Source organism: Conger conger, chromosome 7 (genome assembly GCF_963514075.1).
Source record: "Conger conger chromosome 7, fConCon1.1, whole genome shotgun sequence".
NCBI lineage: Eukaryota > Metazoa > Chordata > Actinopteri > Anguilliformes > Congridae > Conger > Conger conger.
This window is the reverse complement of record NC_083766.1, coordinates 43,793,367-43,809,860: the sequence shown is the minus strand read 5'-3', so window position 1 is coordinate 43,809,860 and position 16,494 is coordinate 43,793,367. Positions and strand designations below refer to the sequence as shown.

The 16,494-nt window shown below is 42.4% G+C and overlaps 1 protein-coding gene across 1 annotated transcript in view; it reads left to right on the top strand.

Annotated features, from left to right (window-relative positions):
• Window positions 1–1,709: 1,709 nt before the first annotated feature.
• Window positions 1,710–16,494, top strand: part of tmem132e (transmembrane protein 132E) — a 583,657-nt gene continuing 568,872 nt past the window's right edge. Inside the window, exon 1 of the mRNA XM_061247765.1 lies at window positions 1,710–2,151. Coding sequence (XP_061103749.1) covers window positions 2,091–2,151 — 61 coding nt within the window. The 5' untranslated portion in view covers window positions 1,710–2,090. The remainder of the gene's footprint in view (window positions 2,152–16,494) is intronic.

Below are 16,494 nucleotides of genomic sequence, written 5' to 3'. Positions count from 1 at the left end.
ATATTGGCACCCTTAACAAAAATGAAAAAAAGGCTGTATGTAATAAACAACACAGATATCTTCTGAAAACCACAGGTTTATAGCCACCCCTCACAATTACTGTAAATAAAATCAAACAACGTGAAATTGGCAATACAATTTTACTTAATCTGTCCCTCTGATTAATGTTAATGTCTCTGCTAGGAAGTTAAAGGTAGATTATCCAGTAGGACAGTCATTCCAAACATACAATCCACACAGAAATGGTTTGGTGAAAACAACATCCATGTTCTGCAATGGCCATCTTAGTCTCCAGACTTAAATCTTTGGTCTGAACTGAAGAGGGGGTCAATAATTGCAAACCCAGATATATCAATGATTCTAAAATTCCGCCAAATGTGTTATCTAACTATATTACAAATTTATACTGATGGCTGTCAGTGTTGCCAGGGGTGTTTGCACAAAGTATTGAACCAGGGGTGCCAGTAATTTTGGTTTTCAGAAAAAAATAGTTTACTTGTAGATGTTTGAACATAACATAGATCTGTGTTGTTTACTAAATACAGTCTTCGTTCTTCATTTTTATCAATGAATACCAATACTTCTGGAGCTCACTGTAGTTGTGGTGCACCCGCACATGCTTAAGATACAGCCCATGCCATGGAAATCTCACTCCAGCCAGTTGATCAATACCGAATTAAACCAGGGACTTTGCTAAAAAATATTATCTAATATTTTCCTTTATCTAATACGTGCACGGTCTGCAAGACAGGCGTGTATGACGCGAGCCCGTATCAGGTGACCAAGCTTTAGTATTTGCCACTGAAGGTAGGGAGCAGACTGCAGTATTAAAAGTGGTATATTGCTGGATTCGTCTTGCAACTATCGTTAAAGGGTTTGCAGTGAATTTTGGAATACGGTTTTTTTAAAGTGAATTTCTCGAAAGCGGGTTGGAAACTTCCCTTGCTATTATATGCTAATAAGACTAATACGAATAAAACACGCTTCGGTCATTTTGCCAAAATAAGTCATTAGTAACAATATCTTACATGTTTTGTTTCTGGGAACACCGAAGATGTGGGGTACATCGGCTAGTCCGTCGGCATGCTGTGCGTTGACAGAGCCTAGTCTAGCACAGGAAAACAATGCAGCGGATTCCTTTGGAGTGTGAAATTTACATTTTAGTAAATATACGTTCACACATTTGTGGAAAGTACCAGGTTAACTACGCTGAGAAGACAGGAAAGGTCAGACATTGGATTTCACGCGTCGATAAGTGGATGATTATTCGCACTGCTGAACTTCAATAAAAGACTTAGTTCTACAGGAGGCAGACTGGCACGCGTCACGGAATCTCTTCTTGGTCGCCGGAAATCGAATAATGAAAGTTGTTAGCCATGTAGGCTTGTGGAACGTCCATACAGTTAAATTGTTGCACCGTTTGGCCATTATCTTTACAGTCAGTAGCTGCTCTTGTTTAGATCTGGACATGAATCTGTGAATAAATAGGCTACTGACCTGGAGAGCCAGCAAGCTACAGTTTGCTTTGTAAGATACCATATCAACATTCGGACTGTGGACTGTTAAACGGCATTACATGAAATGTTATTTGCATCGCTGCGGTTTTAAACTCATCTTTATCCATGCAAGATTTTTTGCTCATTGTTAGTGGATTAACGATACAGTTTTATCGTTCCCTGGTTAGCGTTGAATATCAACAGTGGCCGCCTTTGCCTGTGGAATAGGCTATTTGGTCGAGGGTGAGCGTTCAAATTGAAACGCGTGGGAGTCTGTTGCCGCATCTGACCCGGATATCTGGAAGTTTTTCCACGCGTAGATGTTCTTCGTCGTGGACGAAGACCCCAGAATTCCTTGTGCCTTGTATGTGGTCGACGAATAGCTTGTCATTTGGCCGTGATTGATTTCGGCAAAATATAATTGGTGTGACATCCAAGAATGAAGTCCAGCAGCACTTCACGTTAAAAACGACTTGATATTTCTACAACACAGAATAGTCTACAATAAGGAGGAACAGCTCGTTGGCAATTGTGTTTGAGAAAAGACTGTTTTATATCTAGCTAACTGGATTTGGATTTACTGGCGTCTCTACGATGTCATTTGCACGGATTTGGAGGGGAACACTTGTGTGTGTCGTAGTCATCATTTCCAGTGGTAAGTGTTGCATGAAATATAGGATATTGTATTGATTTTGCAACGTCATATTGGTGTAGCTACTGTACCCTTCGGTGAGTAGTGAGATTTTTAGGAGGTATTTTAAGACTAACGATTGGATATCTGCAGTGCTTTCTTCCGGAGGCTAAATGCTGATTGCCAATTCTCATCACGATTTCACATGGTAAACACACACAGGCACAGACAAAACGCGAGGGCATAGGCATAGAGAATAACCAAGGAAACACGGTTAATGCAGTGGAAATAGCCTACCAATTACTGCAGGTAACGATATATTTTATTTTCAGAAAACAGCCACTCTTATCAGGAGGCTAGCCTACCTTTCCATGTTACAGCATGTTCGACATAACAGAAGCGGTGTTCCAGATTAGGCCTAAACTAAAACTGCTGGCTATATTGTTTTAGGCTATTAGGCAACACAATAGGCTATTTCCGATTGGCTCAACTAGGCTCTGAGCAGGTTTTTCTTTCTACTGTGAAAGTGGTCGACTTAGCCTACTTCGTCGCAATCGGCATCTCGCCACAAGGTGGGAGCACGGCCGTGTTCAGGTTGCGTTTCTTGCTACTACACGCAGATTTAGATTACAGCAGTGCCATTTTACCCAACGATAATTTTCTGTTTTAGGCGGTGAAACCAATGATTGCGTGACACTGTTATTAAGTTAACATAGCTGTTGAAGCTTGACATTAGCCGATGCATATAAAAGCTACGGTACAATAATTTTACCACTTGAAAGTCACTAAGAATAATCCATAATGCAATATACCATGCATTTTATTTTTGTTTGTGCAGTCTAAATATTCACAAAATGTGACTTTTGAAATAAATAAGACCAATTAATAACAGTACCCTCAATATTTGTTCTTTCTCGAGTCCTTGTTTGGCACCTGTTTCTTTTTTTTCTTTTTTTATTAACCACTGCGGTTCTGTGGAGACGCGGATCGTAGCCTACATTATTAGCGCTCAGATGGCCCATTGAATCTTCATGTCCTAATCCATAAACACGGGCTATTCAAATATGGTTATAATATGAATGCATTGTTTGCTTTGAATTGAATTCCTTCTATTAAAAATAGCTAACTTCAACCGCTTACTCTTGTCTTTTGGTTTCATAAAACCTGTACTAACCAACCGATAGTGATTGCCCATCAAAATAAAACAATTGATGTCAAGTGGACATGGTCCTCTGATAACAAAGGTCCTTTCTTTTTCCACTTGTGAATTATGGTTGCCTGCAGCAAAGCCTTTCCTGGAGTGGAAATAGTATAGATAGGCGAAATTGAGTTTTGTTCCACTGTCTGTCTGTCTGTCTGTCTAGACAAATTGATGAATAGGTGGATGGATAGATTTAATTAACAAATGTGGAATCTGTTCTTGTTGGAATTTTCTAACATTTGGTAAACATTGATGGAAAGCTTTTGGTATTTAGCAGTTTGCAGACATGTACTCTTGAGTTACTCTGACTCATTCCCCCCATGTATCATAAATGAAAAGCCATTGCAGGGTAATTTATGAATTATGTGGCCCCTTTTTCTGTCCATTTGAACCGTCCTGTTTAGAGACCTTTAAGGAGGAGAACTGGAAATGTAAGGGAGAGCAGGGTAAGTTGTCACACTGTTAATCGTCCAAAACGATTCTAGTTTTCTTGTTTTTCATCTTCAAATGTAAAAAAAAAAAAAAGAAAAAAGCGACGCCTTATGTATTACAACTTTTTTTTGGTACGAATGTTCAAAATTATATTTTTGTACTGAGTAAAGGAGAGAATAAAGTTGCTGCAATCCTAAAACGGTAGATTTAGTATCTCAGAAACAGCTGATCTCCTGGGATTTTCATGCAAAACAGTCTCTGGAGTTCTCAGAAAATGCTGCGAGAAACAAAAACATCCAGTGAGCAGCAATTCTGTGGGCAAAAACGCTTTGTTAATGAGAGAGGTCAGAGGAGAAGTGCCAGACTGGTCGAAGGTGACAGTAACGCAAATTACCACACATTACAACAGTGTGGTTCAGAGAAGAGCAACTCTGAACACACAAAACGCTTCAAACCTGTAAGTGGATAGTCTACAGCAGCAGAAGACCAAGAAGTATAAAAAATAAGTTGAATAAATACATCATAAATGCTCACTGAGTGTAGTTTAGAGCAGCAGACATATCCCTGGGCTTTTAGTTGAGTATGACTATAAAATTGATGCGTTCTGCTGTAATCCAACGTAGAGATTATTGATGGGGAATGGGGGTAAAGGGGAATGTTCTGCAGTTTCTTTATCATGGAGATTTTTGAGGGGGTACCAGCAATTGCGATTGGGGGGCAAAGCACGTCCCTGATCTGGCCCCGCTGGTCTTTTGATGAAGTCATATTTTGTTTTGAATTTTAATTGAAAAACAAAACAAAATCTATTTCTTTTGTTGAAAATTCCAATGTGAAAACTTACCCATTGATGGGGCAAGTTGTCACAAGAGCACAACCTCTACTTATCTGTCTAAAACTCTTTACTGAAATAAGATAGAGATATAATGAATACAGAATATGTACCTGCGACTTAATTCTTTAATTTGGTATGACATTTATTCCATTGTGATGTATTGAGTGAAAAGTGTGACAATATGTCCCGCTCTCCTGTATATTATTTTTGTTTTATTTTTTCAAAGAAAGAATTTGCCTTTATACCATGAAGTGTCTGCGTGTGTTTGTGTTCTCATCCTTTTGACATATTCATGTAGCTAGTATAAAACGTGCATTTTCAGAAATTATAAAGGGTCACTATTGATTTTAATGTGTTTTTTTACTTTACCTATTCAGCAAAGAAATTGTCCTGCAGTCTGGCAATACATTTTACGTATAAAATACACAAATTCCTCCATGTTTTGTTTTACGAATCCCCTATATGGACAATATTTGAGCAACTGCTTGGCTGATTTGGACAATTTTTTTGTGGTTTCGGGGGTTATTGAGGATGCTGCAAGCAATGTGGGACTTCAATCCACCATGCCCATGGAGTGCAATGACTTGCAGGAGGGCAGTAGTAGATGCATATCACTGACTATTTGGCAGTCAATGTATGCTCATAAAAAACATTAAATATTTAATACATTTTTATTTTGCAATGTTCTGTTAATGTATCTCATAGCCTAATAATAATAGCCCTCAAAGCCAAAAAGGCTTCACCTCAACATTAGCTTATATTGTGTTACATCCCATATATAATTGTTTTCATTTGTAACTCTGCGGACTCGGTTAAATAGCAGTTTTCTAGCCAGCTTCAAGATCCAGACCCCAGTAGATACTGCATTAGCTAACCAGGTGCACAAACTGCATTCATTGACCTTGCTTGTTGTATGGCTAAGAGCTGTATATTACGTTGAATTATATGTTACATGGGAAAGTGTGCATGAGGCTGCATATCTCCTCTAGCAAGTTACTAATTAGACTGTAAGGTTAGAGCATATTATGAATAGCCTAACTGGTTGTTAGTTAAGAAACCTTTTCTGCAACATTGCTTATACTCCCCAGAGTGGTGGGAACCTCATGTTGGCACACTGCTTTTGTGCTTCAAGCTTCAATAAATAATCTTTAGTGAAAGAAGCACATTTGTGGTTATTTTGTGCTATTAACTTGAACATATTCAACACGTAAATCTTAACTGTTATGGTTTTACTTCACAATCCAAAGAAAGTCAAACGATTGTGGTATGCCAATGTTTTCAGTTCACTGAAGACACCTTTTTTTCATTGGGCAGCCTGTAGCATAGTAGTTAAGGTACATGACTGGGACTTGCAAGGTGGCCACAATAAGATCCACACAGCTGTTGGGTCTGTGAACAAGGCCTGTAATCCTACATTTCTCCAGGGGGATTGTCTCCTGCTTAGTCTAATCAACTGTAAAATGTGCTTTGGATGAAAGTCAGCCAAATAGCGTAGAATGTAATGTACTATACTGTATATACTCCACAGTATATTACATTGGAACATTTAACATGAACAGTTTGAACATTTCAGTCAATATACAGCACAATGTAAATATACAGGTTGAAGGAACCAAGAGGAGTGCACAGATGGACTGCACCTGGTTAATGTGGACACAAGTCACTGAAGTTTGGAAGCTGCAGCATAACTACAAGGGAGAAGCCATACGGTTCGGCCAAGCAGTATTTAGCCCAGTTGGTAATGGCTAGTTAAGTGTCTGCTACTGGGGAGATTAAATCTCGATTTATTTCCATGTAAAATGTACAAAAACTGACCTTTTTGAACAAATCCGATTTCATTCACGTTGTCTGAATTTAATGTGCAACAAAAGGACATGCAATATAGGCAGGACCATTTCTTTTTTTGTTGCTGATTTCCAATTTTCTCCCAATTTAGTAGCCAATTGTACCCTATCTATTCCAATTACGTTAGCTGGGGATCCACCACCTATGACCAGGGCTCTATTATATGCACAGATCCTTCAGCTCTCCTGCCGAGTCTCTACCCCCAGAGTGCCGAGTATTATGCCATTCCCACGTGAGCTGGCCAAACTCGGCTTTGGCAGGACAGGGTCCTTGGTATACAACTGCAACGGGCTGATGCCTGCATTAAGGTCTGATGCTTTAGCTGTGCACCACCGTGGCGCAGGCAGCCGTTTATGATCATATTGGGGCCCTAAGCGACATCGTGTTTGCAGGCCCTCCATAATAATAATTTCTGCCCCTGCATTAATGGCATTTGGCAGACGCTCTTATCCAGAGCGACGTACAACAAAGTGCATACCCATAACCAGGGAGAAGTGCGCTGAAAGACCCTAGAGGGAAGTACAATTTCACTGCTACCTGTACAACAAAGATAAGGACCAGGGCCTATTTGAAATTTGACCAAAACTTAACTATCCAAACACTGCTTACCTAGCCAACTAAAAATACCGATACACAAAGTAAATCACAAAGACAACAATTAAGGTTCACAGGGTGGTAGGGACGGGGAGAGGTGCTGCTTGAAGAGGTGCGTCTTCAGTTTGCGCTTGAAGGTGGGGAGAGATTCTACAGTTCTGACCTCAACGGGGAGTTCGTTCCACCACCGTGGAGCCAGAACAGACAGTAGTCATGAGCGTGAGGTGGAGGTTCAGAGGGGGGGGGGGGGGGGTGCCAAGCGGCCTGTGGAGGCTGAACAAAGAGGTCTGGCAGGGGTGTAGGGTCTGATGATTTTTTGTAGGTAAGCTGGGGAAGACCCCTTAACTGCTTGGAAGGCTAGCACCAATGTTTTGAATTTGATGCGAGCCATGACAGGCAGCCAGTGGAGGGAAGTAAGCAGGGGGGTGACGTTTGAGTATTTGGGAAGGTTGAAGACCAGACGAGCTGCTGCATTCTGGATAAGTTGGAGGGGTCTGATGGTGGATGCTGGGAGGCCAACCAAGAGGGAATTGCAGTAGTCCAGGCGGGACAGAACCATCGCTTGGACCAGGAGCTGGGTCGAGTAGGGGGTGAGAAAGGGGCGGATTCTCCGTATGTTGTATAGGAAGAACCTGCATGACAGGGTCACCGCCGCAATGTTCTCGGAAAGGGACAGTCTGCTGTCCATCACCACGCCGAGGTTCCTTGCACTGGGTGATGGCGTGAGTGTGGTATCCCCGAGGGAAATAGAGAGATCCAGATGGGGAGAGGTATTAGCAGTGATGAATATCATTTCAGTCTTACCTGGGTTGAGCTTTAGATGGTGGTTGTCCATCCAGCTCTGGATGTCACTCAGGCAAGCAGAGATACGGGCTGAAACCTGTGTATCAGATGGTGGGAACAAGATGAAGAGTTGGGTATTGTCCGCATAGCAGTGGTAGGATAGCCCATGTGCAGTGATCACAGAGCCAAGGGAACGAGTGTAAAGAGAAAAAAGAAGCGGGCCTAGGACTGAGCGCTGGGGAACTCCTGTGGCAAGGGGCTGAGGTGTCGATACCGTACCAGCCCAGGAAGGAGAGACCAGAGAGGTAGGACTCAATCCAGTCCAGGGCTGTGCCACAGATGCCCGTTGCTGACAGAGTTGACAAGGGAGGTAACATTCAATGGGAGAATGTCAGGTGTGATAGTCTGGAGAAGAGAAGAGGGGATAGGGTCGAGGGCACAGGTTGTAGGGCGGTGGGAGAGCAGGAGTTGAGAAACATCAGAGTCTGTGAGGGGGGAGAAAGTGGAAAAAATAAGGGATGGGCCTAGAGGGGGGGAAGGGCACAGTGAGGGGGCGGTGGTTGTAAAGGATCTGCGGATGTCTGTGACCTTTTCATCGAAAAAATCAGCAAAGTCATCAAGGAGGACTGAGGTAGAGGAGGCGGTGCGTTGAGGAGCGAGGAGAAAATAGAGAACAGTTTCCGGGGGTTAGAAGTGGAGTTCTGAATTTGTGTTTGATAGTATTTTGCTTTGGCGGCAGTGACAGCGGAAGAGAATGCTGCCGGGAGACCCTGCCAAACACACACACACACACACACACACACACACATGCACACACTACTTGTTTTGGGTACAGGCAATACACTGTGAGTAATTTATTAGGTAGACCAGCTTGTTAATGCAAATATTGAATCAGCCAATCATGTGGCAGCAACTAAATGCATAAAAGCAAGGTTCAGCTGTTGTTCAGACCAGATGTCAGAATGGGGAAGAAATGTTATCTAAGTAACTGCAGATAGTGGTGAAAAAAATAAAAACATCGAGTGAGCAGCAGTTCTGTAGGCAAAAATGCATTGTTAGTGAGCGAAGTCAGAGAAGTCAGTAACACAAATAACCACACATTACAGCAGTCGTACATGCAGAAGAGCATATCTGAACACACAATGCATAAAACCAGTATGTGGATAGGCTACAGCAGCAGAAGACCAATAATAATTATTTACTTTCTAATTAATATCTAATATAGTGCTCACTGAGTGTATTTATTCAATAACTAAACTTAGATAAATAATAAATAATATTGTATAATAAACGATATACTATATATACAGTACTGTGCTAAGGTTTTAGGTGCGAAAAATGCTGTAAAGTAAGAATGTTTTCAAAAATAGAAATGTTAATTGTTTGTTTTTATCAAGTAACAAAATGCAGAAGAACTGTTTTGATGCTGTTTTGAAGGCAAAGGGTGGTCACACCAAATATTGATTTGATTTTAGATTTTTCTTCTGTTCATTCACTTCTTTTGTTCATGCATTTTGTTAATTGGTAAAAATAAACATTAACATTTCTATTTTTGAAAGCATTCTTATTTTACTGCATTTTTTTCACACCTGCCTAAAACTTTTGCAATGGGCTTGTGGTGCTCCTTTTTATTACGCACAGTAAGCGTATTATAAGCATTATCCCCACAGCCAGCCCTGCAGCTGCTATTCTCTGAAAGGTTGTTAATTTTATTTTTGCTAGTGGGCAGCGACTAATTCCATGAACTGTTGTTGTTTTCTTCACCAGGTTTGAGACGGATGATACCTGTTGTATTCACCCCCCTTTGTAACTGGTCTTCAGTTCTTAGGTGTCTTCTTGTCCCTTGTTACTGCCGTGTTTACCTTTTTACAGTGAGTGGGGTGCACCCAGGAAGATCTTTCAGCAATTCTTACTGCTGTTGGCGTGGTTAGCAGCACCTGATATGGTCCTTTCCACCAGGGCGACGCCTAGGTTTTCCTCTTGATGTATTTTACTACCACCCAGTCTCCTGGTCTCACCACTGGATCGTCTTCTGGTTCTACTGGCTTCTGTGGGGGTTAAGACAGAACTGATAACAGTTTTTTGTTCCAACATTGCCCTCATGTGGTGTACCAGGGTCTGATTATCTGCTTCATTATCTTTCCAAATATGGGCATAATGTATGGTTTTCCATATACTATCTCGAATGGGGAGACACCTCTCTGTCCTTTCAGAATTCTCATGCTTAATGCTACCAGGGGGAGACAGCGAGTCCAATTCTTTCCTGTCTCTTGCATCATTTTGCGCAATTTCCCTTTGATAGTGCTATTCGTTCTTTCCACCAGTCCTGCTGACTGAGGGTGATAGGCACAGGGGTTTTTGAGTTCTTTCTATGTCCAATTGCTTACCAATATATGCAATGACCATGTTTACAAATTCTGGTCCATTGTCACTGTATAATCTTTGCGGCACTTCGTGCCTTGGAATGATTTCCCTGCGCAATGCTTTTGCCACTGTTATGGCGTCTGCATGTGTTGCAGGGAAAATTTCCACCCATCCTGAATATGGACAAATCACCAAGTAATATTTCTTGCCTTCGCTTGGCGTAAGGGAGATGGAAAAATCCATCATCCAAAACTGGAATGGATATTCAGCTCCTGGGATCTTGCCTGTTTTTGGTTTACAGATCCCCTGTGGGTTGATTTTGATGCAAATATTTTACCAAGAGTAAGTTGTATATCCGAATGCTGTAAACACTTGCCTGACTTGGTCACCACCCCCCCTTTTGAGACATGGGTCTTCCCATGACTCAATTCAGAAACCAAGTCGAATAAATTTCTTGAAAGTACTGGTTTACCCTCTGGGCCCTCCCAGAGTCCAGTATCTTTGTTTAATTTACAGTTATGTTTCTCCTATAATCTTTTTTTCTGGTTCTAGTGTTTGTTTTTGCATATCCTGTAATTTTTCCAGATCCAAATACATTTTTTGTTCTGTTGTATGTGCCATAACAGAGATTGTGTGTGACACAGCTTCTTTTGCTGCTTCATCAGCGTTTTTGTTGCCCAGCATTACCCCCAAATGTTTGTGTCAAGACCAAGGTCATGAATCCATTTCTGCAGTCCACAGACTGCTGAAATGGTTTACTTCTGTCTAGGTTTGCCAGCACTGCCGAGCCAACTAACAGTTGCTTTACTTTCTTAAAGGCTTCTTCTGCCTCAGGTGTCCATCAGACCTTCTCCTGGGCTGTTATATGCCTGGTGTCTATGAGGGCAGTGAGTGGTTGGGTCAGTTCCGCACAGTTACAGATCCATGCTCTGCAGTAATTTACCATTCCTAAAAATGACATGACTTGCTGTTTGTTTTGTGGTTTTGGTGCATTTCTACCATCCTCCCACCAGGCGTTTACCGTTCTGGGAAATTAGATGGCTCAAATACTTTACCTCCAGTTTCCACAATTGCAGTTTGCCCTTGCTGACCTTCTGTCCTTGCTCTGCAAGGAAGTTCAGACACGGCAAAGTATCCTTTTTGTGGGTCCTCTTATCAGGGGAAGAAATCAGAATGTCATCAGTATACAACATAATTTGACTGCCCCCTTGCGGTTCGAATTTTGCCATATTTGCCGCTATCTCTTGTGAGAAAATGGTGGCCGATTCACTGAAACCTTGCGGGCACCGAGTGTAAGTCCATTCCCTCAAATGTAAATGCAAACTAAAACTGGCATTCTTTTGCAACGGGTATTGAGAAGAATGCATTTGCCAGGTCAATCACCAAGAAGAACCCTGCTTCTGCTGACAGGACATTCAGCAGAGTATGTGGATCTGGAACTATGGGAGCTCTTGGACTGACCGCCTTGTTTGCAGCTTGCAGGTCTTGCACTATCCTCCATTTTTTTAGTTGCATCGTATAGCCTCCTTGAGGGTATGGGATGCCGCTGTTTGCCCTAAATACCTTGTCGAGCCTAGCCAACTCGTCCAGACTGACTCGTCCGGTCCCTGCGTGCAATTGGCTACTTGAGAGTAGTCGGTGTGCGCTGCATAGACCTGTCTGAGCCTGTCTTGCAGTCCCCTTATCGGGCCCCAGTAGGGGCCAGGTTCTGCAGCTGGTACAGAAGGATCTTGACAAGGGACGGCTTGGTTTTGGTCATTCCAGGCGCCCTCAACCAGGTGTGTTCCAGGCGCCCTCAACCTGACACCACTCAATGCCCAACATCCATCACCTTTTTATGTCTTGCTGGGTCCATGGTCTGTAGACCCGCTGAGTTCCCCCTTGCCCATCTCCTGAGGGCATGTGTATCATAGGGTACTGATTAACAGTGTAATTGTCTTTAGTCCTTGCAGTGCATGGACTGTCAGTCAGACAAGGTCTCGGTCTGTAATCAGAATTTAATGGTTTGCCGGGTGGCGTAGGTGGGTATATAGTTGGGTTACCGAATCCGCCTTCTGGTAGTGTGGGGTATAAGTTACCCACTGGCCCAGCCGGAGACGGACTCTAAGGCAATTTAGGTACAGTCTCAGAATACGGTGGCATATTCTGGGGAGGGTTAACTGTCTAACTGACCTAACGGTGCGGTTTGCGGAGGTCTATAATTATCATCTTCTTCTTTGTTTACCGCCTGAAATGACATGGCGTCTGTATTTTGCCTGTAAAGCTTTTCTCCTTTTTGTTGCTTCTGTTAACCACAGTCAAACTTCCATATAACTATACTTCCTATGCTTCTTTTCACTTTTACCTGCTTTTATTTCTATCTCTGATAACAACTTGCCAGTATTCTCTCCCAACAATTTACCATTAAATCCAAACTTTTCTTTCCACATGCCCACATGCCTTGCACTCCCTGGATGCGCAAAGTCCATACTCGCCGCTTCTCCAGACAAATACACCTCTGTTGTATCTCTTTCACAACAATGACAACACGCACAACAATGACAATATGCACAACAATGACAACACGCACAACAACAACCGCCTTTCCCACAACTATTCCCCATAGTCCCGGACTATATTCAGTTTTCCAAAAACTGTATAATTGTTGTCAAGGCGGAAAGCATGACGTCAATTTGGAGTTCTCATCAACTCACGGTACCAAAATTCACTGTCAACTCTCACAAAGCAGAACATCATTTAACTTCGGGAAAATCCCGTCACTCAACCTGTCTCTCCGTCATACCTTTCCTGGCCTCTGATATCCCAAAAAATGTCGTTAAGTGATCCGGGAAGAGGTCTTTATTGAGGAGTCCTGAAATCCTGACTCCCCTGTGCACGGTTTCAGGTTTGGTATTCAGCTAGAGTCGAAGTAAAGATGTTGCGATCCCAGATAAGCTCCCAAGTTATGTTGGTTACAAATCCAACACAATAACAGCTCTGCACAAGTGAGAGTAAATTGAGAACAGCTTTATTCAATATGCATATCGGGTCCAGTGCTTCCAAAGCGGAGAACCAAGCCTTATACTTTGTTACAGCTTATATACACATTCTGTTGCTGGGGAGAGAGTGGGGCAGTCCCTGTCTCCCTCCATTCAGCAGCCAACACATGCACCGTGAGAAACAATTCTATGTTCTGGGGTTAATCCAATGTGGCCCCCTCCCTCATGGTCAGACGGGCTCCTGTTTTTCTGCAAGCTTGTGATGATATTTGAGACATATGTTTCTGATTCTCTTATCTTTCTGGCATTCATATTTGCTTGCGATGCTACAGTTCAGTGGATCTCTTTAAATAAAAAATTCCATTGTCAGGTTGATGAATGGAGTGGATGAAGAGTCTCTTAATGTAAGGTTCTGCCAATGACTAGATGAAGGCAAATAACCTTGTAAGCATATCTCACCCTTGTTGTTTTTCTGTCTCAATAAGGTACTGCTCTATTTGATCAATAGTGGTGCTGGTTTTCAGGTGAAACAGTTACATTTGCCCAGTCAGACAGTCCTTCCTTTGTCAGTTTTATGTCTTTGGGAGAATAATATGCAGCAAAAGCAGAACAATACATTGCTCAGATACATCTGATTTTCTCTCCATTGACTAACTTGAAGTATATACAGTATGATGATAGTGAAGGCTCCTGCCATCTTCTCATTGTAAAGAAATGTAAAATCTGGGGTGATCCAGAGTGATCAACAGTGCTCATCTGTGAAGCATGGTGGAGAAAGTGTCATGGTTGCGCTTGCATGGCTGCTTCTGGAGTTGGCTCACTAATCTTTATTGATGATATAACTCCTGATGTTAGCAGCAGGATGAATTCAGATGAAGTCTACAAAAATATTCTGTCTGCCAAATTATGGAGAAATGTGTCCAAACTAATTGGGAGGAACTTCATCATGCAGCAAGACAATGACCCAAAACACTGCCAACAGCACAAAGGACTTCATTAGGGAGAAAAAGTAGAAGGTTTTAGACTGGCCAAGTCAATCACCAGGGGCCTCATTTATAACCAGTGTGAATGCAGAAAAAAAAGGGCTTGAAATGTGCGTACGCCACTTGGCAGACATTGGCGGACATTCACGGAAACTTTGACCCATGCGTAAAAACACATTATGGAGACAGAGGGAAATAGCGACCCTGCAGGCAAAGTAGTGAAATACAGAAAATATGTTCTAATGACAATTTCACTCAATTATTTGGACTCCATATAACATTCAATTAATTTTCATAATGGACTTAGGGCATAAATTTGTCCACACTGATTGATTCAAAGTGTTAAGCCATTCCACTCTTTGTGAAAGGGTTATACAACGGCTGGGTGATGTGATGACCGTGCGCAATGATGTGCAATGGCTGCTTTAGCGTTGTTGGAGGGCTTTTTTTTAATGCATCGGTTAAAATAAGAATTCTTCATGTTTTCCTCCCTCTTCCTTTGATTGGCATGAAATCTGTAAATATGCTGCTGTTAAGAACTTACAGACGGGGTTGTGAACTCCATTGGGAGTGCAATATTTACCTGATATAATGTGACACTATAACACTGTGAGTCTATTTTACCATAGGTGACTAGTCTAATAATAATTTATGCCAGTGTAGGTCTCTATACAATTTGATATATTTTTATGGAACGGTAAAATTTCCATCCATCCATCCATCCATTATCTTAACCCGCTTATCCTGAACAGGGTCGCAGGGGGGCTGGAGCCTATCCCAGCATACATTGGGCGAAAGGCAGGAATACACCCTGGACAGGTCACCAGTCCATCGCAGGGCACACACACCATTCACTCACACACTCATACCTATGGGCAATTTAGACTCTCCAATCAGCCTAACCTGCATGTCTTTGGACTGTGGGAGGAAACCGGAGTACCCGGAGGAAACCCACGCAGACACGGGGAGAACATGCAAACTCCGCACAGAGAGGCCCCGGCCGATGGGGATTCGAACCCAGGACCTCCTTGCTGTGAGGCAGCAGTGCTACCCACTGCACCATCCGTGCCGCCCACAGTAAAATTTTTATGTAGATACCGCATAGTGGAAAGCTACGTTCAGCTATCCGGTAGTTTGAATTTGCATGTTAATAAATAAACTCAGATTAAAAAACATCATACAATAAGCCCATAACAGCTACAGAAAAAGAGAGGATTGCTACATAAGCACACTATAATCCTCAGAAACTAGCACTGCTCTGTCCACTGAACTGGATCTGAGGCCCCTTTCAAGTGAGGTCAGTCAAGGGACTAGTCTACATCCCATAATCGCCATGTAAGCTCAAAAGGCCCTTACTACTTGGCGAGTGGATGCTGATGACCTTCCCCTGTTGTATTGCCGTCTCTGACATTCTTGAGCCTGGAGCAATTTAATGTGCAATTTCACCAAGTGTCGCCCATGGGAAGTGGGAACTCTGCTTAGTGTTCCAGTTTAAGTGGCCTCTCCATTGGTCAGCTGCTGGAGTTTAGTTCGCCCCAATTGCTCCTTGTAGTTGTGCATCATCTCTGTGTGTCTGAAGTGCTATACTCCTTCTTGAGTTCTGCTTCTTGCTCTTCCAACCTGCCAATCTGCATAGTACTTGGTTTTGAGCTCCAGCTTCCAGACTTGTGATTCCTGTAGATCCTTCTTCTCCTGCTCCTGACTATCCTCAAACTCAAATAACTTATCTTCTGTGTGTTTCCTTAGCCCTTTCTCTCACTTATTTTGAGTCGTGAGCTGCTCAGTGTCCTCCTTAAGAAGCCCCAGCTCCACTTTGTGCTCCTGGTTCTCAGCAGACAGACAGAGTGCAAGTTTTCCAGCATCGCCATTACGAGCAGCCTTTACCACATCCTTGTCACATGTACAATTAAAGCCCAGTCCTGGGTCTTTTAACTTATTATTCTTGTTTTTACAGGTGGCTTTCTAACTCTTCTGAAGTGCACTCTGTAACAAGATGAATCTGGAGCAAAGACGAACAAAGTTCTTGGATAAACAAAGTGACACCTATCAGCCACACGGTGGCTCAGTAACACAACTATTTATGTTTTCCCAATAACTCCCAATAATTCCTTGGTTCTTGCTAAACAAAACGTATATTCCCGGTTTTAATTTCTGGACACTTCTTGATGAAGTACCAGACATACCATCCAGTACTGCCATTCCTTGGGGAGGACCTTTCCAAGATGCTCACAGATCTTATGAACAGGTTCATTAAAGAAGATGTGATGGCCCAAGTGACCTCTGCAGACAAACTGTTCACACTAGACGTAAACGATAATGGAAATCACAGAGAGGCATCCAAGGTGAACGTGGGGT